The sequence below is a fragment of the Oncorhynchus mykiss genome, chromosome 4, assembly GCF_057628025.1.
Source record: "Oncorhynchus mykiss isolate SJ-2025 chromosome 4, ASM5762802v1, whole genome shotgun sequence".
Taxonomy (NCBI): Eukaryota; Metazoa; Chordata; class Actinopteri; order Salmoniformes; family Salmonidae; genus Oncorhynchus; species Oncorhynchus mykiss.
The window spans coordinates 68,246,193-68,272,341 of record NC_143025.1 but is presented as its reverse complement, the minus strand read 5'-3'; the positions used below and the strand labels follow the sequence as shown (position 1 = coordinate 68,272,341).

The 26,149-nt window shown below is 43.4% G+C and overlaps 1 protein-coding gene across 35 annotated transcripts in view; it reads right to left on the bottom strand.

Annotated features, from left to right (window-relative positions):
- Positions 1 to 894: 894 nt before the first annotated feature.
- LOC110522244 (adhesion G protein-coupled receptor G6) overlaps positions 895 to 26,149 on the bottom strand; it is a 68,197-nt gene continuing 42,942 nt past the window's right edge. For 27 of the 35 annotated variants that reach the window (XM_090232799.1, XM_090232811.1, XM_090232805.1 and 24 more), the window contains 19 exons: positions 19,183 to 19,271; positions 19,032 to 19,084; positions 18,856 to 18,903; positions 17,955 to 18,097; positions 17,559 to 17,670; positions 17,332 to 17,420; positions 16,869 to 17,070; positions 16,453 to 16,618; positions 15,641 to 15,781; positions 15,201 to 15,317; positions 12,591 to 12,636; positions 11,833 to 11,939; positions 11,513 to 11,640; positions 11,056 to 11,324; positions 8,766 to 8,868; positions 7,774 to 8,057; positions 7,186 to 7,287; positions 6,541 to 6,696; positions 895 to 3,199 (listed from right to left, as the gene is read on the bottom strand). In XM_090232799.1, the coding sequence (XP_090088925.1) occupies positions 3,009 to 3,199; positions 6,541 to 6,696; positions 7,186 to 7,287; positions 7,774 to 8,057; positions 8,766 to 8,868; positions 11,056 to 11,324; positions 11,513 to 11,640; positions 11,833 to 11,939; positions 12,591 to 12,636; positions 15,201 to 15,317; positions 15,641 to 15,781; positions 16,453 to 16,618; positions 16,869 to 17,070; positions 17,332 to 17,420; positions 17,559 to 17,670; positions 17,955 to 18,097; positions 18,856 to 18,903; positions 19,032 to 19,084; positions 19,183 to 19,271 (2,546 nt within the window). In that variant the 3' untranslated portion in view covers positions 895 to 3,008. Of the gene's footprint in view, positions 3,200 to 5,885; positions 5,924 to 6,540; positions 6,697 to 7,185; positions 7,288 to 7,773; positions 8,058 to 8,765; positions 8,869 to 11,055; positions 11,325 to 11,512; positions 11,641 to 11,832; positions 11,940 to 12,590; positions 12,637 to 15,200; positions 15,318 to 15,640; positions 15,782 to 16,452; positions 16,619 to 16,868; positions 17,071 to 17,331; positions 17,421 to 17,558; positions 17,671 to 17,954; positions 18,098 to 18,855; positions 18,904 to 19,031; positions 19,085 to 19,182; positions 19,272 to 26,149 lie in introns of all 35 variants that reach the window. The other 8 variants (XM_090232812.1, XM_090232826.1, XM_090232825.1 and 5 more) reach the window with 1 other exon arrangement.

Genomic DNA, 26,149 nt, shown 5'->3' with positions numbered 1-26,149 from the left:
TCTGACCAGTACCTTCTTCCATATGTTTGGGGAGTCTCCCTTTTGGTGAACACCAAACGTGTTTGCATATTTTTTTCTTTAAGCAATGGCTTTTTTCCGCCACCCTTCCATAAAGCCCAGCTATGTCTAGTGTACGGCTTCAAGTGGTCCTATGGACAGATACTCCAATCTCCGCTGTGCAGCTTTGCAGCTGCTTCAGGGTTATCTTTGGTCTCTTTGTTGCCTCTCTGATTTAATGCCCTCCTTTCCTGGTTTTGGTGGGTGGCCCTCTCTTGGCAGGTTTGTTGTGGTGCCATATTCTTTCCATTTTTTTTATAATGGATTTAATGGTGCTCCGTGGGATGTTCAAAGTCTCTGAATGTTTTTTTATAACCCAACCCTGATCTGTACTTCTCCAGAACCTTGTTCCTGACCTGTTTGGCGAGCTCCTTGGTCTTCATGGTGCCGCTTGCCTGGTGGTGCCCTTCGCTTATTGGTGTTGCAGACTCTGGGGCCTTTCAGAACAGGTGTATATATACTGAGATCATGTGACACTTAGATTGCACACAGGTGGACTTTATTTAACTAATTATGTGACTTCTGAAGGTAATTGGTGGCACCAGATCTTATTTAGGGGCTTCTTAGCAAAGGGGCTGAATACATATGCACGCACCACTTTTCAGTTTTTAATTTTTTTTTAAAAACAAGTTATTTTTTCAATTTCACTTCACCAATTAGGACTATTTTGTGTATGCCCATTACATGAAATCCAAAGAAAAATCAATTTAAATTACAGGTTGTAATGCAACAAAATAGGAAAAACGCCAAGGGGGATGAATACTTTTCTAAGGCACTGTATATGACCGTATATGACAAATATTAGGGTTATCATAAAAACAATTAGCTAGAGTCACCTTTGTACATTTCAGTTCTTTTAATTGCCTTTATTGGTGAAACATAATTCATCAATGGTGTTGAGACATACAGACAGCTTCAAGAAAATATATTATTGACAAAAGTTGTGGAAAAACTAATAACAGGGTTTGGAGAATGTTTTCAAATAGACCCAGACCATCCATATTAAATCAGTGATACATCTAAGTACAATATTGGTTTGGATCTAACCATCGTAATTTCCTAGCTCTTTGTCCTGGAAACATTATTTAATTATTAGGGAAATGTACAAATGAATCAGAGAAAATGATGTCTGGATTCTCTCTGCATTGATAGAACAATGTGCACCTCTAAATAATAGCCTATAACAAATAACATGACTTGATAAAGGTTGATAACTACTTTGTTGAATATTGGGAAATGTGTATTTTGGGATATCTTATTCAAATATGTATAAAGATGATGCCAGCAGTCATTTTACAATTCATTGTAAAGATGAGAACTCCATCTTACGATCTCAACCCACTGTGATCCCTTCCCACACGTTCTTGAAATAAAGACCCCAAAAAGACCCCCACATTACCTCTTGAAATTTGGCCCCTGAGGGAATTTCTCATTGATGCTCCGATTATTTTCCTGATGCTGGAAAAGAACAGTTGAGAACACTGACTGCTTCCAAAATATAACTGGCCCAGTTCGCCTGCCCAGGTCAAGAGCGATGCTTTGTTTGCCCACAAAGTTCCATCTTTCCAAAAACAGTATATCTATCTATCCAGGGGCATAGTCCTGATCAACTGGCATTGGGGATTCAAGAGGAATAACAAATGCAAAAAGCTCTATAGAAATAAATATAAAGACACTTTTAAACAACATTGTTCCATCGCTTCACAAACACAAACAACAATAGCTCACACAGCAACATTTAACGTAATGCAATATATTCAGTTCCCCTATTGGTGGGAAAATAAGACTACCATATTAAGCTAACTAAAGCAACACGGAAGAGCAGATTAACATGTTGCCATTTTAAAATGTTGGCATGAACGTGGATGAACAAATAATGCCAGTGTTTTGTCGTCCCTTTTAAATCATTACAGTATTTTGTGAGTTGCTGTACTGCGGAACAATTCAATGTGGAATGTTTATGAAACTTTCTTACCAAATCTAAGTTTAATGGCTGCGGGTTTAGTAACCTCTACAGCCATATATGTATTGTAAATACATGGCTCTGGTAACCTCTATCCATAGAAGGGTCAGACTAAATGACACTTTAAACACAGATCACCCACAGAGGTTGATTTAAATAGAAGTGACCAAAATGAAGTAGTAGTGAATGGACCAATACCAGACATCCATTTCTGCATGTGTTATTCAGTAGTAGAGCATCTGAAGGTTTAAAAAATATATACATGACAAATATAACATAGTCGTGATGAAGTACTTTATGCAAAACCTCCTCATGCAAGGCACTGTAAAGGAACATAACATTGCTTTCCAGCAAATAAACACACACAGGATTCACAAATAGATGACTAAAGCCAGAACTACACCTCAACCTGTTCCTTTTGAGCACACATTGACAATGCTACAGCTTTTACAAACTCCCTCATGTTTGGTAGTCTTTGGGTTTGAAATATAGGCCTAAGCCTGAATATTTGGTCCAGATTGGAGGATTTTGCTTCCCTGTTGCTCATACTGTATTTCTACAGATTGCAGAATGAGAACAGAACAGTTAAGATTGTTGATAGTTCTGTACAGGAAAGGTGACCCTACTGAAAACCCGAGGCATGTGCAACACCAACTGAGAATCAATTATAGGGGGCGTATTAGATATACCATAAATATTTACACAACACATAGCCAGTTAAAGATTAATGTCACAGTATGTAAATCCCAAACTCCATTCTCCGCTTAGCCCTTCCCTTTTCTACAGAACTATGCATTTCCCCACTTCCCTTTTCAGTACATCTCACTGACTGGACCAGCTGATTAAGTCAAATATTGTACAGTAAAAACAATACAGCCCTGCTGCTCTGGAAGCTACAACCCTGGGGTGAGACTGTGGACTGGGGGAGATCACCACTGGTTAGGGGCTAGCAGAAAAAGCAGGGAGAAGAAGAGAAGTGCTGGGTGGTCTAGAACTTGGTGCTGTGGCTGAAGCTGTCCGACATGATGATGTTCTTGTAGAAGTTGTCAGAGCGCGCCGAGCAGTAACCTTTGACCTTGTCAATGACTTGGTGCACTGGGATGATGGAGGAGGAGGAAGAGGAGGCCTCACCATCCAAGGAGACACTTTTAGGATTGGTCTGGTTGGAGTAACCTTTACCTGTCCAAAGGTGAGGATAGATAATGTCAAGGTTCAAAAACAACACACTGATCTTTGTGCTCTTTAACAATAGTGCACAGTACATTTCATTATTTTCTTTCCTTAAGCTCACAATGGCACAAAACTAATGGCAAAAGACAATTGAAAAATAAGCAAGTGAAAACCACATCACTGAACACATACACAAAATAGATATTAGGCCTAGATTCAATCAGATCGAGCGTTGACCGGCGACAGCAGACACCCGATTAGCAGATGTTTTGACTGTGTCGGAGGTGGAACTGCGTTGGAGCAGTCAAATCGGTGAGCAGCTGCTCTTGCGATCATTGTCACGAAGCCACGCCCGCCCCACTCGCGGTAGAAGTTCAGAACAAGAAAGTGTCGGCTATATAGAAATAATTTGTCTCAAATTGAAAAATCATTAAACTCATTTATAAGGATTTCTATCAGCCTTATCGAGGTTTAGATTACATTTCACATTCCAGTTTTCTAAAGGCTGCATGAGATTTATCTTTATGCAACTCCGTACAGCCAATGGCAATGTCCTCTTTAGGTATAATGCCTGGAGCCGCTTGTGGATTTGACAGCTCTAATGCAGTTCCACCTCCGACACCATCAAAACATCAGTTATGCGGATGTTGGCCAAAGCGGATCTGATTGAATTGGGCCCTAAATCTATATACGATGATTGTGTATATATGATTGTAGGTTGAATATGTGGCACTCATTTTAAACAATTCTAATGCGTAGGCTTTGCAAAGATGATTTGCCTGTGTTTTCCTGTAACACAGCATGTTTCTTTAGCTTAGAAAATGTTTAAAGTTTAGGTTTATGTCTAGTTCCGTCCCAATCTCAAATCTCTGGAAGACTGAAACAGGTTTCCCTCAAGAATTTCCCTGTATTTAGTGCTTGTTTAAATGGAGTCCCAATATTTTCTGAGCAACAATTCTCATGCATCTCTGCATTCTGGTAGAATTCATTCCTCTACATGCATGCACATTCAAACAATCTTGAAATTCAACCGCACACAATGGACAACTACACATATCTGTGTATCTTTCCAACATGCTTGAACCGCTTTCATCTGTTTTTGTCTTATTCTTGCTTCGTTTTGCCAAGTGATAATACATTTGGGTTGGTCTTTGACATTTGATAATGTCAGGGCTAAAACATCCATAGGAGGTTTTGAATAGAATGACTTGAGTGGGTCAATTAAGCACAGAACACAGGCTATGCAAAGCCTTTGGCATCTTTAGTAACAGAACCGCTGGCTGTCTCCTCACTCCTGACACGATATTTATGTCTATTTTCAGTTTGAGAGACAAACAGCTATAATCATGATCACATATTAATCACTGGTTATTCATGAAATGGCATCCTCACTTTGATCCTGTTATTTCACCAAACCAGTTATCAACTTATCTCATACACTCAGTAGTCCTCACATTGCACATGTGTTCTTGATGAGGTAATGTAAGGTCATCCTCAAAGTGTGTAAACTGAACCCACCCTATTACTCCTTAAAGAGTGTCCACAATAAAACAAAGTTTATTCTGCAATGTCAAGTAAGGTATTGTAGGACACCTCGATGGCAGCTTCACGCACGATTCTCACCCCTTCGTTTCTCACCCACTGCTTTATAGGCTCTGTCAGACTAGATTAGTCCATTAGCAGGGGGATGCCATTAATCGTTGGATCAGTCCAATATGACAACATCACAGAGTAAATTGCAGATTATCTCACCAAGGCACACATCTGGATGCAATAAGATAGTGTACTGCACTGTACGCCTGACACGGATGCACAATTATTTTCTCTTGACAAATGATCTTTCACATTACCTGAGATCTCCGTGAAATTAAGATAATTAGGTAATTAATCATCTTATTATCACAAGGTCTGTGTAGACACATGTAATAAGGCACAAACATCATGCGTGAATTGTGCATTTGGTTGTAAAGTATAGGTGAGGGTGATAGCACTATCTCCATCCAATGGGTCAGGGATGCACACAAACACACACTTCTACAATTTTCCATGTGACAGTTGAATGCTGAAATGCAAGCTGTGTGTTTTACTGTGGTATCATTGCTGCTAGCAGAAAACAGAGGCATCCTAGGGGAGCAGAATTAGTGTGGTATGAGTGAGTGAGTGAGTGACATCCAGAACCACTGAGAAGAAGGCAAAGCAGCTCATCTGCCAAACTCTCTTATTGGTCAGATGATATTACTACAACTGTATTTATATTACTTCATGTCCATGTTTAAACCAAGTTAAACATGAATGTTATTAAGTTGTTATAGCATATTATCTTTGATGGAAATCTCAAAATGTTTTTCATTGACTTTAGAGAGAACAATGGCAGAATAGAGGTCTTTGTCATTCAGGGTCTTCATGTCACCATTCAGTCTGGATTCAATCTAACTATCAAAGGAAGCATTTGGCATTGAAACTAAATGCACACATGCCAATTTTTGTGTTAATGTCAACACAATATTTCTGTTTTAAACGGTAAAATGTGTTATTGTTCTGTGAGACACACCAGTGTTAAGGAAAAGTGCACACGCCCAGCTGTTAGGTTGAATCCAGGCCTTCATGTTCAAAAGGTGAAAGGCCAATAACACAACATCACATCACACTGTAATGAAGCCTGGAGTCAGGCTAGCTTTGATGCAGTTCAGTTTACCTCAGGAGGTTTTCCTTCGTGCTATTGGTGGGCTACATCTACACACACCACAAACATAAATACATACAGGAGGTCAGCCACCATGTAGCCCAGGAATAACTATTGTACACTAAAAGCAAGAAAACACATGTTTCACACAGTCCTTGTAGACATACAGTACCAGTCAAAAGCTTGGACACACCTACTCATTCAAGGATTTGTCTTTATTTTACTATTTTCCACATTGCAAAATAATAGTGAAGACATCAAAACTATGAAATAACAAATATGGAATCATGTAGTAACCAAAAAAGTGTGAAACAAATCAAAATATATTTTATATTTGAGATTTTTCAAAGTAGCCACCCTTTATCTTGATGACAGCTTTGCACACTCTTGGTTCTTCACTATTATTCTACAATGAAAATGGTAAAATGGTTAAAAAAAAGAAAGAAAAAAAAAGGAAATGAGTAGGCGTGTCCAAACTTTTGACTGGTACTGTATATATATTTTTTTGTGAATAAATATGAAGGGGAGAAAAGGTAATGTAAAGTATCCTCATAACTACAAAAATAAACTTTGGTATGAACAAAATGTGGATCAATGAAACAGACCAACTGAAAGTAAACAAACCGCTGTGTGTGGCTCAATATTAGACCCTCCCATAGTGTCTTACCTGCATTACTGTTGCGCTTTGCAAAGGGGTTTAGAGTTGCTTTGGCCTTGGAAGTCCAGTTTGCTGTACTGGAGCCAAAAGAGCTGGAGGACAGGGACTTCCCCACCGTGTCTGAGCTGACCTTCTTGGTGTTGTTAGTGGCCGTCTTGCTCCAGTCTGCCACGCAACAAGAAACATTTCACACATACTTATTCAGGCAAAATTAACAGTGAATTGATCTTTGTTACTTCAGGGTTTTATGGAGTTTCTGTGTATCAATTTGACTGTGTATAAAGCTAAGACCTCTCAGGTTTTATACTTTAATAACCATTTTTATTTGTTACTGTGAGTCCACAGGACACTTTTACTGGACTCCTGTGCAGATATGTACTAGCTTATATTCCAGTAACTTTCACTTCAATAGGAATTCTATTAACATTAGACAAGATTCAATATAAAATGTCAACTGAAAATATTTTAACAAGATTTTTAGCTTGGAATCTTTATCACAATCACATAGGACTTTTATTAGCAATGTACAAGTACAGCAACTTCACCCCCCTCATCCTAAAACCTGTTATGATAGTAGTGTTCTGAATATCAGGCCAGATATTGTTCCTGAGAGGGAGAAATCTCTTTGTTGTCTGTTTCCGGTCAGATCTTTACCTGAGTTGTCTGCCAGGCGGAATCTGCCACAACACAAGTATCTCCTCCACTGTTTCTGGACATTCTCCTTCAGTGCACAGTGGAATATGAAGATGAATAAACCTGTTAGCCAGAAAAGAACAATGGAGGAAATGGCTGTTTAATAACAAGGAAGATGACACAGAGGACAAATAAAAGAGAGCTTGGTTCGTCTTTCAATTGCCAGATGTTGTACCAATGAGACCTCTGGTGGAACAAATAGTATACGACATGACAATGAGTAGATTACTTAATATTGTTACCCACAGGAACCTGCTGAGGGGAGGACAGCTCATAATAATGTCTTGAAAAATGCTAATGGAATGGCATTATGAATTCGATACTATTTCACCTATTCCGCTCCAGGCATTACCACGAGCTCGTCCTCCCCAATTAAGGTGCCACCAACCTCCCTTTGGTCTTAACATATAATACATTAGAGTCCTGCTTCGTACAAGAGTTTAAAGATAAACAAAAGACACCTTTGATCCAAACATTCACATATTAGTAACCAACACTACTGTGTATTTTCCTTTAAGGTGCACAGCGCACCATAGGATGGCCCTGTACCTTGCAGTGAGTTGGAGATGGAGAAGAGGTACATGAAGGCCAGGTTGACGGGTCCCCAGGCGAAGAAGGCGAAGCCCCAGGTCATGCCCAGGAGGAAGGTGAGACTGATGACGCTCCTCAGGTTCCTCAGCACCTCCTCACGCAGAGTGCGGTTACTGCGCTTCCCGTTGCGACCGCAGATCTGGATCATAACCACGATGAACATGGCCACGTTCAGGAGGAAGATGACAGAGAAGTAGCCCACACATGTTACATAGAACACCACATGGCTCCGGATCCAACAGCTGGGAAGAGAGGAGGAGGAAGAGGGGAGGAGGAAGGGGCCAGGAGAGGAGACATCAGAAAAATTGGTTGCCGTTGGTTAACTTACATAACTGCACCACATATCACACTTTCACAAAATGCTTGAAGACATGGCTAAAGGTCAATCAGATTTGTGAACATGGTCCCTAGCTGTGTGTTGCCGCTTTCCATGTTGTCTGTTGTCTGTAGCTTGTGAGGTGTGGAAACACTTTGTTGCTTTTATGAATTTTGTCTTGCTGCTTTTTGTTTTATGTTGCTCTGTCTGTATGCTACGTCTTGCTTGTCCTATGTTGCTCTGTCTGTATGCTATGTCTTGCTTGTCCTATGTTGCTATGTCTTGCTTGTTCTATGCTGATATTGTCTATATTGTAATTGTTTTTAATAACCTGCCCAGGGACTGCGGTTGAAAATTAGCCGGCTGGCTAAAACCGGCACTTTTACTGAAACGTTGATTAATGTGCACTGTCCCTGTAAAAATAAAAAATAAACTCAAACTCAAACATGTTTTAGCTGGAAGGCTGGGCCAATATCACATATATTACATACATTATGCACTATAGTACATAGTTCTGGTCCTATAACTGACATATGGGAAGACATACACTTGGATTACACAAGTCTAAGACTCCATCTACATACAGAATGTCATATTTTTTTATGCTATCTCTTGAACTTGATGCAGGACTCACAATTCAGAAGAGCCTTGTCCAGTCTCCCCCTTTCCATACTCCATTTTCCCATAGGAGTTTTTGTCAATAGCTACCACTGTAGCAACTATCGCAGCAGGCAGACCTGGAAGTGAGACATGGGGGGAAATGATATATTTTTAACATTCAGGTATATGTAGGGTTGCAAAGAGAGGGTATATTACTGGTAACTTTCAATTGTAATTTTTTATTGTATCACATGACTTTTGGGGTACTTCAGATTATAACAGGTTTCTGTACTTATCTCTGGACATCTTGTTTAAAATGTAATGACAAAGCTGTAAAACATTATTCTAGATATAAACCATCAACTAAGTGAACACCATTGGTGTTTAATATGAGGGTTTCAGCATGAAATATGCTTTATATATTATTTTTTTTACACACTTGTACTTATTTTATAATGTCAATATGTCTTTGTTGTAAATATTTTGGCACCAAATTGGTGGCAGTTGTGAAAAAAGTAAATAGTTGGAATTCTGTAAACTGGCCGTTGGGGTGGGCTTGGTGTGGGATGTGGTATTTGGGGTGGGCTTGGTGTGGTATTTGGTATTTGGGGTGGGCTTGGTGTGGGATGTGGTATTTGGGGTGGGCTTGGTGTGGTATTTGGTATTTGGGGTGGGCTTGGTGTGGGATGTGGTATTTGGGGTGGGCTTGGTGTGGTATTTGGTATTTGGGGTGGGCTTGGGGTAGGATGTGGTATTTGGGGTGGGCTTGGTGTGGGATGTGGTATTTGGGGTGGGCTTGGTGTGGGATGTGATATTTGGGGTGGGCTTGGTGTGGGATGTGGTATTTGGGGTGGGCTTGGTGTGGTATTTGGTATTTGGGGTGGGCTTGGTGTGGGATGTGGTATTTGGGGTGGGCTTGGTGTGGTATTTGGTATTTGGGGTGGGCTTGGTGTGGGATGTGGTATTTGGGGTGGGCTTGGTGTGGGATGTGGTATTTGGGGTGGGCTTGGTGTGGGATGTGGTATTTGGGGTGGGCTTGGTGTGGGATGTGGTATTTGGGGTGGGCTTGGTGTGGGATGTGGTATTTGGGGTGGGCTTGGTGTGGGATGTGTTATTTGGGGTGGGCTTGGTGTGGGATGTGGTATTTGGGGTGGGCTTGGTGTGGGATGTGGTATTTGGGGTGGGCTTGGTGTGGGGTGTGGTATTTGGGGTGGGCTTGGTGTGGGGTGTGGTATTTGGTGTGGTATTTGGTATTTGGGGTGGGCTTGGTGTGGGATGTGGTATTTGGGGTGGGCTTGGTGTGGGATGTGGTATTTGGGGTGGGCTTGGTGTGGGATTTGGTATTTGGGGTGGGTTTGGGGTAGGATGTGGAATTTGGGGTGGGCTTGGTGTGGGATGTGGTATTTGGGGTGGGCTTGGTGTGGGATGTGGTATTTGGGGTGGGCTTGGTGTGGGATGTGGTATTTGGGGTGGGCTTGGTGTGGGATGTGGCATTTGGGGTGGGCTTGGTGTGGGATGTGGCATTTGAGGTGGGTTTGGTGTGGGATGTGGCATTTGAGGTGGGCTTGGTGTGGGATGTGGTATTTGGGGTGGGCTTGGTGTGGGATGTGGTATTTGGGGTGGGCTTGGTGTGGGATGTGGTATTTGAGGTGGGCTTAGTGTGGGATGTGGTATTTGGGGTGGGCTTGGTGTGGGATGTGGTATTTGGGGTGGGCTTGGTGTGGGAATGACATTTGGGGTGGGCTTGGTTTAGGGGTTCGTGGAAGGCTTTGACCATTTATTTGGATTCCTCACATCTTAATTATTGTTAAAAAGAGGTTTGGTCCATTTTGGATATTGGATACTACATTTATTGAATAGTAGATGAATCCTACAAATTGAAATGACCAATCTGCGTTCAATTGTCTTTCAACAAAATAATGTTTCAGGAATTATAATCTTATCTGTTTCTAACTATAGAATCCGTTTCAGAATCCGTTTCTGAGATGGTGGGTATTGAAATCCTCTTTCTTGTGCTTTTTGAGGTGGAATGACTAATTTTTGATTCAATGCTTTTTTAATTAATTAAGCTATTTTCAATAATACATTACCAAAGTTACCATAGATCGCCATAGATGACCTGTTAATTAAAAACATTTGAGACAGTTCTGGTCACTTTGGCAAATTACCGGTAGTTTTGCATTCCTAGGTACAAACTAAGTTTGAAATTCAGTGTATAGCGAGATTAATGCATACCATGCATTTGCATTTTAATAGGAATTTGGTCTATGACATAGCCAGCATACTGCATAGTAATTAGTTTATCCAACTTTAGTGCCACTTACCCCAGCCGACGATGCAGAACTTGAGAATGTACCTCCGGATGTAGGTGTTGAAAACTTTGACCAGGGCGATGTACATGTGGATGGACTCAAGGCCCATCCAGGTGAAGGATGTGAGCAGGAAGAAGTGGAGGAAGACGGCCACAGCCACACACAGGCCCTCCATTTCGAAGGAGGCCAGCCAGCCATCCAATAGGAACACCATGTTGAGGAAGAGTAGTGACGTGCTCAGGTTCATCAGAATCTTGGACGGGTAGTCACGACGCAACTTCCTGTAGAGAGGACAGACACTGAATAACACTGTCTGACTACTACAGTTCTGGTTGTCTTTCTTATAATATCATGGTCAATGACTAGGATCAATAGTCCACCTGACGTAGACAGGAAGAATTCATAAGACTAGTTATAGGAGTATTTCCTGATCACATGTTGAAGTTGTCCAAAATGGCAATATACTCACTCAAAGGCGATATAAGTCAGAAGCGTTACAGCAGAGAAGATGGCCGATATGCCACATCCGATGTAGGTGATGAAGGTAAGAATCTTGGTGTTTTTCTCATCAATCTGTGCAGCAGATCCTGAGATATCCTTCACAGAGAATACAGAAAGTAAAAGTATTCACCAAACAAGCAAGTCAAGTTCGACTTGCAAGCTATACTTCCAAGTTATACTGTAAGAGTCATACTATACAAGGACAAACGGCTGGTTTAAATGAATCAGAGAGTCACAATTATAAGGGGAAAGAGTCTCCAACTGGTTTAATGTGAACACAAGTCTTACCATTAGGATGCCAAAGTGTGTGAGATGGTCACAGAGGCAGATAGTCTTGTTTCCATTGGACATGGGACTAACCCTGCAGCCTTTACTGTTCCAGCCACCTGAGTCGTCTTGTGGAGACAAAGACAAACTCTCTAGTATATTCTACAATTGTAAGGCTTTAACTTAAATTGAGATTGACATACTCTGAGTGTACAAAACATTGTGCTCTTTCCATGGCATAAACTGACCAGGTGAATCTAGGTGAAAGCTATGATCTGTTACTGATGTCACTTGTTAAATCCACTTCAATCAGTGTAGATGAAGGGGGAGGAGACAGGTTAATGAAGGATTTTTAAGCCTTGAGACAATTGAGATATGGATTGTATATGTGTGTCATTCAGGGGGTGAATGGGCAAGACAAAATATTTAATTGCCTTTCAATGAGTTATGGTAGTAGGTGCCAGGCGCACCGTTTTCTGTCAAGAACTGCAACACTGATGGGTTTTTCACGCTCAACAGTTTTCAGGTTGTATCAAGAATGGTCCACCATCCAAAGGACATCCAGCCAACTTGACACAACTGTGGGAAGCATTGGAGTCACCATGGACCAGCGTCCCTGTGGAATGCTTTTAACACTTTGTAGAGTCCCTGCCCTGACGGACGGAGGCTGTTCTGAGGGCAAAAGTGGGTGCAACTCAATATCAGGAACGTGTTCTTAATGTTTTGTACACTCGGTGTATATTTCAATAAGCAAAATATTGTTTTTTTTCCCGACTTACTTTTCATGGTAAAATCCCAGAACATGCAGGTTGGCTTTGGCTTTGGCTGAAAGACACAATCACTGTGTGATTACAGGTTCCAGGTGTTAATTTGTACTGTACTTACGACTTTAACTGTTGAACTACCATCCGGCATCAACAATCATCAACTGAGTGGTTACAGACTAAATGTTTTTACTTAAGTGGAATGAGAAAAGAAGAAGAGCGAGGACAAAAAGTAAAAAAAAACAGGGGGACCGGAGGGAAGCAAAGAGAGGAGAAAGGAACAGATTTTAGGAAGTTTATTTCCAAAATGCTATTTTTTCACATTTGTGTTTTTTCATCCAAATGATTGCTTATGGGTACCTTTGTGTGTGTGTAAAGTATTACTGTTCTCAGATGTATATTTCCTAGATTTTAAATGTGTATGAATTTATATTTTAAAATTCTAAACGTTATATACAGTGCCTTGCGAAAGTATTCGGCCCCCTTGAACTTTGCGACCTTTTGCCACATTTCAGGCTTCAAACATAAAGATATAAAACTGTCTTTTTTTTGTGAAGAATCAACAACAAGTGGGACACAATCATGAAGTGGAACGACATTTATTGGATGTTTCAAACTTTTTTAACAAATCAAAAACTGAAAAATTGGGCGTGCAAAATTATTCAGCCCCCTTAAGTTAATACTTTGTAGCGCCACCTTTTGCTGCGATTACAGCTGTAAGTCGCTTGGGGTATGTCTCTATCAGTTTTGCACATCGAGAGACTGAAATTTTTTCCCATTCCTCCTTGCAAAACAGCTCGAGCTCAGTGAGGTTGGATGGAGAGCATTTGTGAACAGCAGTTTTCAGTTCTTTCCACAGATTCTCGATTGGATTCAGGTCTGGACTTTGACTTGGCCATTCTAACACCTGGATATGTTTATTTTTGAACCATTCCATTGTAGATTTTGCTTTATGTTTTGGATCATTGTCTTGTTGGAAGACAAATCTCCGTCCCAGTCTCAGGTCTTTTGCAGACTCCATCAGGTTTTCTTCCAGAATGGTCCTGTATTTGGCTCCATCCATCTTCCCATCAATTTTAACCATCTTCCCTGTCCCTGCTGAAGAAAAGCAGGCCCAAACCATGATGCTGCCACCACCATGTTTGACAGTGGGGATGGTGTGTTCAGCTGTGTTGCTTTTACGCCAAACATAACGTTTTGCATTGTTGCCAGAAAGTTCAATTTTGGTTTCATCTGACCAGAGCACCTTCTTCCACATGTTTGGTGTGTCTCCCAGGTGGCTTGTGGCAAACTTTAAACGACACTTTTTATGGATATCTTTAAGAAATGGCTTCTTCTTGCCACTCTTCCATAAAGGCCAGATTTGTGCAATATACGACTGATTGTTGTCCTATGGACAGAGTCTCCCACCTCAGCTGTAGATCTCTGCAGTTCATCCAGAGTGATCATGGGCCTCTTGGCTGCATCTCTGATCAGTCTTCTCCTTGTATGAGCTGAAAGTTTAGAGGGACGGCCAGGTCTTGGTAGATTTGCAGTGGTCTGATTCTCCTTCCATTTCAATAGTATCGCTTGCACAGTGCTCCTTGGGATGTTTAAAGCTTGGGAAATCTTTTTGTATCCAAATCCGGCTTTAAACTTCTTCACAACAGTTTCTCGGACCTGCCTGGTGTGTTCCTTGTTCTTCATGATGCTCTCTGCGCTTTTAACGGACCTCTGAGACTATCACAGTGCAGGTGCATTTATACGGAGACTTGATTACACACAGGTGGATTGTATTTATCATCATTAGTCATTTAGGTCAACATTGGATCATTCAGAGATCCTCACTGAACTTCTGGAGAGAGTTTGCTGCACTGAAAGTAAAGGGGCTGAATAATTTTGCACGCCCAATTTTTCAGTTTTTGATTTGTTAAAAAAGTTTGAAATATCCAATAAATGTCGTTCCACTTCATGATTGTTTCCCACTTGTTGTTGATTCTTCACAAAAAAATACAGTTTTATATCTTTATGTTTGAAGCCTGAAATGTGGCAAAAGGTCGCAAAGTTCAAGGGGGCCGAATACTTTCGTAAGGCACTGTATATCCATTGTTTAGCTGGAATGGGATATTCGTATCCTGTATATTTGACTGTGATATGTGGTTCTTTCTTAAGATGAATGCACTTAAGTCGCTCTGGATAAGAGCATCTGCTAAAATGACAAATGTCAAATGGAACTGTTTTGCATACAGCTTTCATATTACTGTATTGAAATTGTTTAAATAGTGATGTCAAAAATGTATCATTTGCACAGCTCTTTATTAAAAAATGTAGTTATTTGTTACATTTGACTGTGCAAAGCCTAGCAGTACTACTCATTTCTCTGAGAGTGAGGCGGATATGTAGCAATTTGCCCCCCAAAATATGATTTGCCTCTCTGAAATAAAACCATCAAGTGATAGGTTTTAAACAAATAAGTTACATATGTCATTAAACAACCCCATGCCATGATTAGCTAGTGAAAAAACGTTTTTAAGAATTTCTTTTAAACAATAAAAGCTCATTTACCAACATTTTCTGAAAATGGATGTATCGTTTTGGAATGAAACTCTTCATATAGAGGTGAGAGGAGGAGGGCGGGTAGACTACCTGGTAATTCAGGTGTACTATCTCAATCTCCACGGGATCCTGCAGGTTACTGATGGAGTAATTGCCCACACTGCTGGCCACGACATAGCTGTTAAGAGACATCCCGTCCTGTTTGTCCTGAGAATGATCAATAGAAAAGTTTGATTTTGAAATATAAACACATAACACTCAAAACTATAGATGCACATACCGGGCATACGAATCACCATGCGTTAGTAGGAAACAGGAAAATAAATCACAACACGCTAAGCAGACACACCAGATGTGTTGAATTGCATCAGAAAGAGGTAGAAACCTGAAAATATCACTCAAATCTATAGATTCACATACCAGACACATGAGTCACCATCCATGAAAAGGACGTGCGAGAAAAGAAAACATACTGTTATATGCTGAAAAGACACTAAATCAGATACATTCCATCAAAAAGAGGTATAAACCTGGAATAGTCCTATCTTGCTGAAAAACATGAAGTTAATCCTGGAGATGGCAGCGGTCTCAGCGTCGGTTAGGTTTTTGAGCAAAGTAGCTGGCAGTGTGACCTGAGCCAGGGGATTCAGCTGATTAGACTCAAAGTCAATCTGGTGGGAGAGAAGTTAGTTAGACCATTGACATTGCCATTAACAATTCAAATGTGATTATTCAACGTAGACAGAGGTATGCTGATTATTATGCTGATTATATCATGAGTCCCCTGCTGTATCATCTGGAGGTCACTTCCAAACCTCCGTGGTGGACAGGTGGCTTATGACTAAAGCGTGCCCATTCTGCTGGCACAGCATTGGCACAGCATTGACACGTATGGCAGGGGCATAGGGTAAAACACATGAAACCGAGCGAGAGGGAAGGCTGTGGTGGACTTGACGCTAGTCAGCTGCATCATGTTCGCTTCACTCTACGATCCTTGCAGAATGATAGATGACAGGACTCCCACTCTGCCCATGTGTGTCACAAGGTTGCGAGTGGGTTGTGGGTACAGAAAACATTCTTAACGACTTAAACAAATAGACATCCTGCCATTTATGTTAAATGGGCTCAACGGGCCTGATGGGTTGTGAGTTTACCTTTAACACACAACTAGAGTTTCCACGGGAAGGCTTTCCTGGAAGCCCTGCCTGACTATGGAAGCCCTGCCTGATTATGAACAGTCCCTGCATATATAGTACCACACTGCCCAGTACAGTACAGCACAGCAGATAACACTGATTTCTGTATAACTCTTCTGTATAACACTGAGCCTAACTGTCCGTACCTGGAGGTCTGTGGTGTTGGGCTGTATGAAGGCACTGAAGGAGGTCCCGTTGAACTTGCCATGGTTCAGTGTTGAGATGCCCAGAGCCAGATTTTTAGAGGTGATGCTCACTGAAGGCCCATCAAACTCTAACTTCTGAACCAGCTCATCCACCGTCTTCAATGTCCTACACGCAGATAGAGAGTTATCATACTAATGGACTGGATAGTGACTTTCACTAGGGTCTCACAGTGCTTTACTTTGGTACAAAGAGACCACACAAAGTCAACATACAGTACATCTACCTGGGAGATATAGTCATAACTCATTTACGCTTACTCCCAGCATGCTGGACACAGTAAGAGGTGGGTTCTGAGGAGAGGAGAGACCACGGCAGTGGGAGCAGACAGGGGGAAGATGAGGAGAAGGTATCTTACCTCTCTGAGGCTACAGCCAGGGCTGACACAGAGCTGGTCATCACGTTGGAGATGATGTTCAATACGGTGGTGGCCAGAGTGGTGTTGATCTTGGCCACGTTGACCAGCTCCTTCACTTTGCCCACCACCTTGGACACCTCGTCTGTGGAGAGCTCGTTGTTGGTGATGTCAGCAAGCTGGTCGGCAACTTCAGCAGCGTTCTCTGTTTGGGGAAAGTTAGGCAGAGAGAAAACAACTAGATGAGGGCTGTCAATAGATAATCATTATTAGTTGTCTGCTGACTGTCCACTCTCTGCCATGGTGAGGCTGTAAACACGTTTTATCTCTAAAACGGCATCTCAGTGGGCACCTCTGTCCCTCTATCGTGTTGAGATCAAATATATCTCAAGTATTCATTCTTGCAGCTGTTTTGATTCTATCTGCTGTGAAATCATTAAAGTGATTTAAGATGTCGGTGGCCTACCTGCTGAAACATTGATGGAATCGATATCAGTGCAATTACTGATGTCTGGGGCGCCCCAAAACGCTGTGTAATTCAGGGGGCTGATCACACTGGGGACAAATCAACACAAAATCAGATCTAGTTTTTAAGATTGATCCAAGATGAATAACCTCAAACAAGTTTATGCATACAATGTCAGCATATCAATAGTTTGACATAGTTTGATGTAGTGAATGTGTCAGTCTCACCATGTTCTGGATGCAGTCTGGTCTTTGTTGGGGAAACAGGGGACATACTGAGTGACCGTTGGTCGGCTCTCTGGCCAGATATAATGGAGGGGAGTTTCCTCCGGGCAGTTCTCTGAATGAGAGAGAGAAAACCGTGCAACTTAAAAATGTTAACACCGCACATCAGCAATATATTAATTTCCAATGACTACAAGAAGAAGGTGGGAAACGTTAGAGGCATTCACATTTCAAACCTAATCGAATTAGGAGGTGCTTAGAATCCGTGGTGCGACTGTGCACCGTAAATTACTTTTTCTCTGGGCTGTGGGAGTGTCATGTCTTTCCACAGTCACTTTCTGCAGTAATAAGAGAGGCATTGAAGTGATTAAAGCAGGTCTGGGTGAGATCATGTCCTACCGACAGACTGCACGTTGACAGTTTCTATCTCCAGTCCATTGCCAATGTTAGGGCTGCTTCCCACCATCCTGGTGGAGATGGCTACTTCTTCCAGGGTCAGATTGGTGCTGGTCTGATAGACCAGCAGGGCCTGGCAAGTGAATCTGGAGGGGGAAGAGGATGAGGGAGTAGGAAGAGGAGCAGGGATGGGGAAGAAGGAACAGGAGGAGGGAAGGAAGAGGAGGAGGGGTGGGGAAGAGGAGGGGGAGGAGGAGGGGTGGGGAAGAAGGAAGATGCGGATGGAAGGAAGAGGAGGAGGGGTGGGGAAAAAGGAAGGGGGGTGGGGTAGAAGGAATTGGAGGAGGGGTGGGAAAGAAGGAAGAGGAGGAGGGATGGGAAAGAAGGAAGAGGGGTGGGGAAGAAGGAAGAGGAGGAGGAGGGAGGGAGGGGTGGGAAAGAAGGAGGAGGGAGGGAGGGGTGGGGAAGAAGGAAGAGGAGGAGGAGGGAGGGAGGGGTGGGGAAAATGTAAGGGGGGGGAGAAGGAAGAGGAGGAGGGGTGGGAAAGAAGGAAGAGGAGGAGGAGGGGTGGGGAAGAAGGGAGAGGAGGAGGGGTGGGGAAGAAGGAAGAGGAGGAACGGTGGGGGAGAGGAGGGTGAGGAGGAAGAGGAGGAGGGGTGGAGAAGGAAGAGGGGTGGGGAAGAAGGAAGAGGAGGAGGGGTGGGGAAGAATGAAGAGGAGGAGGAGTGGGGAAGAAGGAATAGGGGTAGGGAAGAAGGAAGAGGAGGAGGAGTAGCATGAGACTTAACACACATGGAAAGGCAGGCCTAATGAATTACTATAATTTTTTCACGTCACATGACGTGGTCAGGAAAAATTCTGATCCTTACCTACAACAGTTTACCATAGTAAAAATTGGCCTTACTTTTTACTGGCACTCCTCTTAAGCTGTGAGTCACTGTTAGGCTGGATTCTGGAAACAAGATCAACAAATTAGGGTGGACATTATTATTGACCTGTAATACAACTCTAAAGAATAATACATTGAATGGACATGGAGGTAGGTGCATCTTATGATGGTACAAATATCTAATTGCTTACCTGAAATTATCGACATAGACCACATGTGTCCAGTTTTGGAATGTTTGATTGAGCTGTTAATGAATCAGTAAATCAGTCAATTCAGTGAGTTCATCTGGTATTCTACCCATGCTTTGATCCAAGATGAATTGAACATGACAACAAGCCTTACCCATTGTGCAACAGTTTTCTCAACATCAGACTCTGTTAGTTTGGCCTCCTTGTCATTGACAACAAAGGAGATCCTGTAGAAAAGACCCTCTGCAATTGAAAAGCAGAAAAAAAACAATCTATATTTGACACAGGTAATTTACAACACTTAATGGAACATTTGTCTGTGCTGCATAGCAGGAGTGCAGGGGTTGAGACATAATTTAGTCATTTAAAATCCAATTTCATATGACAAATGATGTTGAAAGGCTGCTACTCCACAGATAAAACATGTGGGGGGAGTGTTTCGTCAGGAAAAGGATCAATTAAAATACTCTGTTATCATCCTAGATGACACTTATCAAAATGGAACTAATGACCATAGTGCATTGTATAACTGATGTGTATTCACGGGCCAAATGGGTGATTGTAAATGAGAGCATATCAGTGGAGGCTGCTGAGGGGACGACGGCTCATAATAATGGCTGGAACATAGCAAATGCAATGGCATCAAATGGACCTTATTCCGCTCCAGACATTATCACGGGACCACCCTCCCCAATTAAGGTGCCACCAACCTCCTGTGGGACATATACTGTGTGGTACATCACTCTGTTTGTGTTGGTGGTCTGCTGCTATGCCTCACAGCCACCACAAGATGGCTCCCAAGCCTCTCCTGTTGTTAGTGCTGAACTAGCTACAGTACGATGCTGTTTCTACTCCATGCCAAGACTGTTCTTAAGAGACTCCAGTGATTGCTGATCAGGAAGGAAGGCCACCTCAGAATGTTTTGAAGTATCCAAAATGTGTGTGGTTTATCTTTGTTGATCAAGGCCGTTCTTTTCCTTTGACTTGTTATAGTATAGCAATAACAGATTACATTTAGATGAGCAGTTATTGGCACTAAAATCAAATGATAACAGCATTGGAAGTCTCCCAAGAAACAGGAATGATTGAAAACTTTAAATCACAAGAGAGCTGCGCCCCATGAGGAATGCCCCATCAGCCGAGCAGAGGCCACTATAGAGCTTAATGATTGGTAAACTACAGTACACGCCTATGTTAATGTTCTACGCCCCATCCAAAATCACAACACAACCTCAATCATCAACCTCCTCCAACAGGGCACCCCATTTTCACCAGATTAGATTTTCCCCTATCAACGTACCACCACTACAACAGTAGCATTCAAAGCAGAGATTAGGTGGTCGAGAGGCTCTCTATCTTTTTGTTTCTACATCTACGTTGTTATTGCAAAACATACTGTTCCCGGTTGAAAGTCCACACAGACATGATAAATGAAAGCGAGCTTTACATTGGCATGGGGCAATAACAGGGGTGCCCGCGGTGCCAGCTGAGGTCCGTGGGGTGGCGTGTGTGGTGGACACTGTGCCACTGCCTGCATTCACCCCTCTATGTGGAGTGGTAAGAGGCAAGTAGGGGCCCTTTGTGGCTACAAAAGACTGCTCATCCATGCCAATGACGGCTAGTGGATTGGGAGTTGTCTGTGTCTCGGTCTCTCGGTCTGTGTTGGTGTTCTGATTCACAGTCACATTGTTGCCAGGGCCCATACTGCTTACTGACGTGCTTGCAGCAGTGGAGGGTGTGTGATCGATGAGGGCCGGTCCATGTTTACCACCCTGTGTGTCCTCACTGTGGTTGGCCCTCCAGGGGACTGATAAAGGGCCAGCCCCAGCAAGGTAAGTGTTTAGGGCCATAGGAGGCTGGCTGTTGGAGGTAGAGGTGGACTGGATATTTGGGAAAACAGTTGGCTGTTTGTTGGCAGTGGTGAGTTGTATGTTTGAGGCAGAAGGGGGGGGGGTATTTCTGGTAACAGCGGTGGGCTGTATAATTGCAGCTCTAATGGTGGGGTTACTGGAGGCAGAAGCAGTGAGCTGTGTGTCTGGGGCAGTGAGTGATACTGTGCTCTCTCTGCTCTCTCCATGCGTTCCGTCAGTTCCAGCAGGCTGAGTGGGCTTTGATTGGCTGCCAATGAGTGTGGAGGATTGTTGGAATGCAGCCGTTGATCGGTTGGGCAGTGAGGCGCCAGCTCCCGAATCAGCCATGTTGGCTGCTCCGGCAGACAATGTCCCACTCAGAGGGGGGATATGGGTGGGAAGGGGAGTCAGGGTAGGGGCGGGGAGCAGCCTCTCCTCTCTAATACGAGGAGAGTTTGTTGTCATCGGTCTCTGGAATAAGAGGGCTTCAGAAGCGTCTGGCATGAGCTGGTCTGCCCTGGAGGTCATGGTGGAGAGCGGCTCAGACACTGGGGTGTGTGTGTCTGTGTGAATCACAATGCCAATACCACTGACCGGCCGTTTCCAGCCTAATTCATGCATGTAAGCATGCCGCTTGGGTTCATGAGTAACAACACTGTCATATTCTGAAGCTGTGCTGCTGATGAGTGGCGTTGGCAGAGCCAGAGGACGAGAGGGGGATAGCAGGGAGGAGTAGAGGTGGAGGCTGGCCTGGGAGAGATATTCAGATCCATCATCATTGATGTGTGAGGTCCCACGGTGTCCAAGCTGGGATACAGATGGCTCGCTCTGCGTGCTGGGGCAGAAGAGCGAGATCAGTGATGGAGAGGAGGCCGAGCCACTTATGGGTGACATGTGGACTTCTTCTCCTTCCTGTCGAGCCGAGTGTCTCTCCATCCCATCTGCACTTTCCCATTCAGTAACCGTGTTGATATTAAGCTGCTCTGGCAAGTCTGTCACAGACAGGAGGTCAGAGCTGAGAGAGACCAAGCTGAACGTGGTGCGCAATGCATCCCTCCACTCCTGTCTGCTTGGGGAGATTGTATTAGGAGGTGAGGACTGAGAGAAAGTCCATTCGTCCGTCACGGTGCCTGGGAGTAGGGCCTGGTGGTGTAGTTGCTCTGTGATAGGAGTGACAGATAGATGGGATGTATGTGAAAAACCTCTCAGGTTAGAACTGAGTGGATTAAAGCCCTCCTGTCCCTCTGAGCTGCCCAAAACACTGTCTGACACACTGCTCATATACGACGATGGTTCCAGAGCCAGAGGTGAATATAAACTGATCCACTCACTCTGGCTACCTGACTCAGAGGCAATACTCTCACTGGGAACCATATCGTCCACGGGATGAGAGTTAGTCAAGGAGGAACTTAATTGATTCCTCAAAGAGGGTAAAACTAGGTCACGGTGGTGTTTGTCAGAGGAAGAGAGGTATGTTTTCTCAAGGACGGGTGTCAGAGCTGTAGCGGCATCAATAGCGACTGACAGAGACAGTGGACGGGGTCTTGTGCCCTCCCGCATTAATTCATGTCTTTGAACCTCCATGGGAGGGAGCGATGTCTCTGTCTCAGTGGCGGCTGGCCTGACGTGTCTTGAATGACTAACATCACTTTGTTCCATACTGTGAACGGAAGAGGGGGAGAACGCAGGATGGGGAGCGGTGGGGAGAGGTATGGTCGGAGTGGTGGGGAGGGAGTTAGGGGCCTGTATCTCTGTGATCACAGCTGTCCATAGACTATCTGGCATGGCAGACGTGGTAGGTATGGATATGGGACTGGGTGTGGATGTGTAGTCTTTGGGTATAGAGACCTTCACTGTGGGGCCATTGTCAGTGGTAATCCCGACCCTCTCAGAGAAACAGAGCTTGGCTACTGTTAATAATGAGGGAGACTGTGTGGCGATGTTTGAGAGGGACTGAGTGGTTCTCTCTGCTGTTTGCTCACTTAAGCCGCTGCCGGGCCGGGCCTGATCCGTTTGCACACCTGTCCTCTCCGGAGTCGTGCTGAAAGGAGGGATTTGAGCCCAGCTGCTGTGTGCTGCCACCACCACACCCTGCTCCCCGGTCCTAGCCTCTCTCCCAGCCTCTGTCAGCGTGCCTCCTGCCAACGCCTCCTGGGGCAGACTGGGCTCTGATTGATTGTGTAAATGTTCCCCTCCTCCCATGGCGGTAACAGGGTCGCTCACAGTCACACGGCCTGGGCCCTCAGTACTGACTCCAGTCCCAGCGTGGGAAAGGTTCTGTGGGCCGGAGGCGGCCAGAGCCAGGCCTTCATCCAGGGAGTAGGACGAGTCATATTGGAAAAGGCTAAAGGGGTCATCCCCTAGGTCCAGGTCGTAAATGAATGGCTCAGAGCCTGATGTGTACTCCTCCAGGGGCTCAGTCCAGTTCACAGTGCTGCTGTTGCTGTTCTCTCTGCTGGGACTCAATGGGATCCAGTGGGGGGGAGCCATGGGCTTATTCTTCTTACGGTTGCTGAGTGATGCTGACGCCACTGCTGGGAAAGACTCTACGTCCTCCGCATCGCTACTGTTCCCAACATCCACCGGTCGCCATGGGAACAACCCCTGGGGACTGGTCACGGCCCTGGATACGGCATGTGTTTTCCTGGCCACGGGCGCCGTTGTTGTTGTAGTCACCTTGGGCCTGAGGGACATATTTGTTGCTGGTACAGGATGAGGCTTGGTTAGATAGAGGATGGGTCTGACTGGGAGGCGGGTAACAGAGGCCTCAGGTTTCTTCCTCACGGGCCAGATGAGTGGGGTTGAGATGTAGCCCAGGGAGGTTTTAGAGCTGCGGGGGCCAGGCAGGACGTGAGGCCTGGTGTGGGGTGTGGTGGTGGTGGAGGAGGTCACTGGACGGGGCGTGAGCCGGAGCAAAGACCACAGATACGCCGCTCTCTCCTTCTCTGTGGCGCCTCAGTCCAGTCAATATAAAAACGGAGGGGTCAAAGCAGGTTACATGTTTGAAATACAGACTGATTTTAGAAACAGGGTCTTCTAGCTTATACTGTAGCTGAATAAACAAATACAAAACATGGAAGAATACAGTACTTACAGCAGTCAACCAGGCCTTCCCTGATATTGTTAACATCATCTTGGTTGAGAATAGGATAGAGTGGGAGTGAGAGGGAAGCAGACAGGTGGAAGCAGGCTGAGAGAGAGAACAGGAAGCTGCAGAGTCTCATTACAAACAAGACAAGGACAAGCTTAGTGAGTGTGTGTGTCTTACCCAGCTTAATGATGTTAGTGGACATGACAGTAGGAGACATGTTAGTCGAGGACGGTGGGGGAGTAGTGGCTTCAGACACTGTTAGCAAGAGTGACAATACAACTAAGTCAGCAAGGAGAGCATCTCAAGATTTCCCATGTGTACGTCTTACCCAGCTGAGCAGAATGTTTGCAATGTTAGAAGACATGCCAGTAGAAGAAACCAACAATAATGTGAAAACTTCAACTACTGAAAAAGTGGAAGATAATGTGTGATTAATCATGTTTCTTTTTTTGAAGATGTGTACAGTAACTACTCATAAGCCTTTCTGAAATACATAAAGGGACATAAAAAAAAATTCAACTTCATATTCATCATTTCAGCACCACCCCGACGTCAACATGTGTGCAAATGGTTCACTTCTATGTTTTGTAGTAAGAACGATAGAGGAAGATAACTGTTTCCAATTAAATCACTGGTGTGCATCATGCGATTTTAACCAATTACGAGTAGGAATCGCCTACTAATTGGTTGACAGTGGTGTAAAGTACTTAAGTAAAAATACTTGAAAGTACTACTTAAGTCGTTTTTTGGAGCATCTATTACTATTTATATTTTTTACTCCACTACATTCCTGAAGAAAATAATGTACTTTTTACTCCTTACATTTTCCCTGACACGCAAAAGTACTCGTTACATTTTGAATGCTAAGCAGTACAGGAAAATTGTCTAATTCACGCACTCATCAACCAAACATCCCTGGTCATCCCGACTGCCTCTCATCTGGCATACTCACGAAACACAAACTGTGCCCCTGGCTATCCGTAAATAAAAAAAAACAAGAAAATTGTGTCATCTGGTTTGCTTAATATAAGGAATTAAAAATGATTTCACATTTATTTTTGATAGTAAAAGTACATTTAAAACCAAATACTTTTAGACTTTTACTCAAGTAGAATTTTACTGGGTGACTTTCACGTTTACTTGAGACATTTTCTTGTAAGGTATCTTTACTTTTACTCGAATAAAGAAAACTGGGTACTATTTCCACTGTTGGTTGATGATGTCATTGGAAACAGTTATCTTTCTCTATCTTTTTTCCTACTAAACATAGAAATGCACCATTTTCACATATGTTGATGTTGGGGTGGTGCTGGAGTTGATGAATATGAAGTTGAAAGTTGTGAACCTTTAAACACTTACTAAACCCTTTTATCGGGTAGCCTACCTTGGATATTTTAGTAATTCTATAGTTGTATCATAGATGCAAAACTTTGAAAAATGGACTCTCCATGTCCTACACGTTGAGATCTGTTTGCCCAATGGGTTTGAAAGTTACAGTGACAAATACAAATTGTACTGAACAAAGACAGCAGGTGTGTCTTACCCGGGGTAGTGGTGATGTTAGCTGGGGTGTTAGTAGTAGGGGATAATGGGGGAGTAGTCGTTACTGTTAGCAAAAGAAAAGGGACAGAACATTTTTATTCAAAATGAAGAATAACACATTTGAGAAAAAAGTGAGGTGAAAAAATATGGAATTCTCTCTAGTCATTCCTTAATCAATAACAGGCAAAAGAGAAAAGTAGAGTGTCTTACCATGCACTGTGTTGTTAGTGGTAGGCAAGTTAGTTGTAGCTGGGTTTGAAACAATGGTTGTAGCAGAAGCTGTCAGTGCTGGTAGAACATGGGGGGTGCAAAATGGTTACCCCAAAAAATGGAAGGTAATAACGGCAAAACACATGATACTGTTATGGTGCGTGAATGAGGACCCAAAAGCGAATTAACAAACAGAGTACTTTAATGACGAACATACGTGGGCTCAGATGGACAGGTAGATTCCGACAGGACAGGACAAGGTTGCAGCACACACGATGATAGTCTGGTTCAGGCATGAGACACATAAACAAACAAACAAGAATCCGACAAGGACAGGAGCAGAAACAGAGACAGATATAGGGACCTAATCAGAGGGAAAAAGGGAACAGGTGGGGAACGGGGTGAATGGGTAATTAGGAGGAGACAAG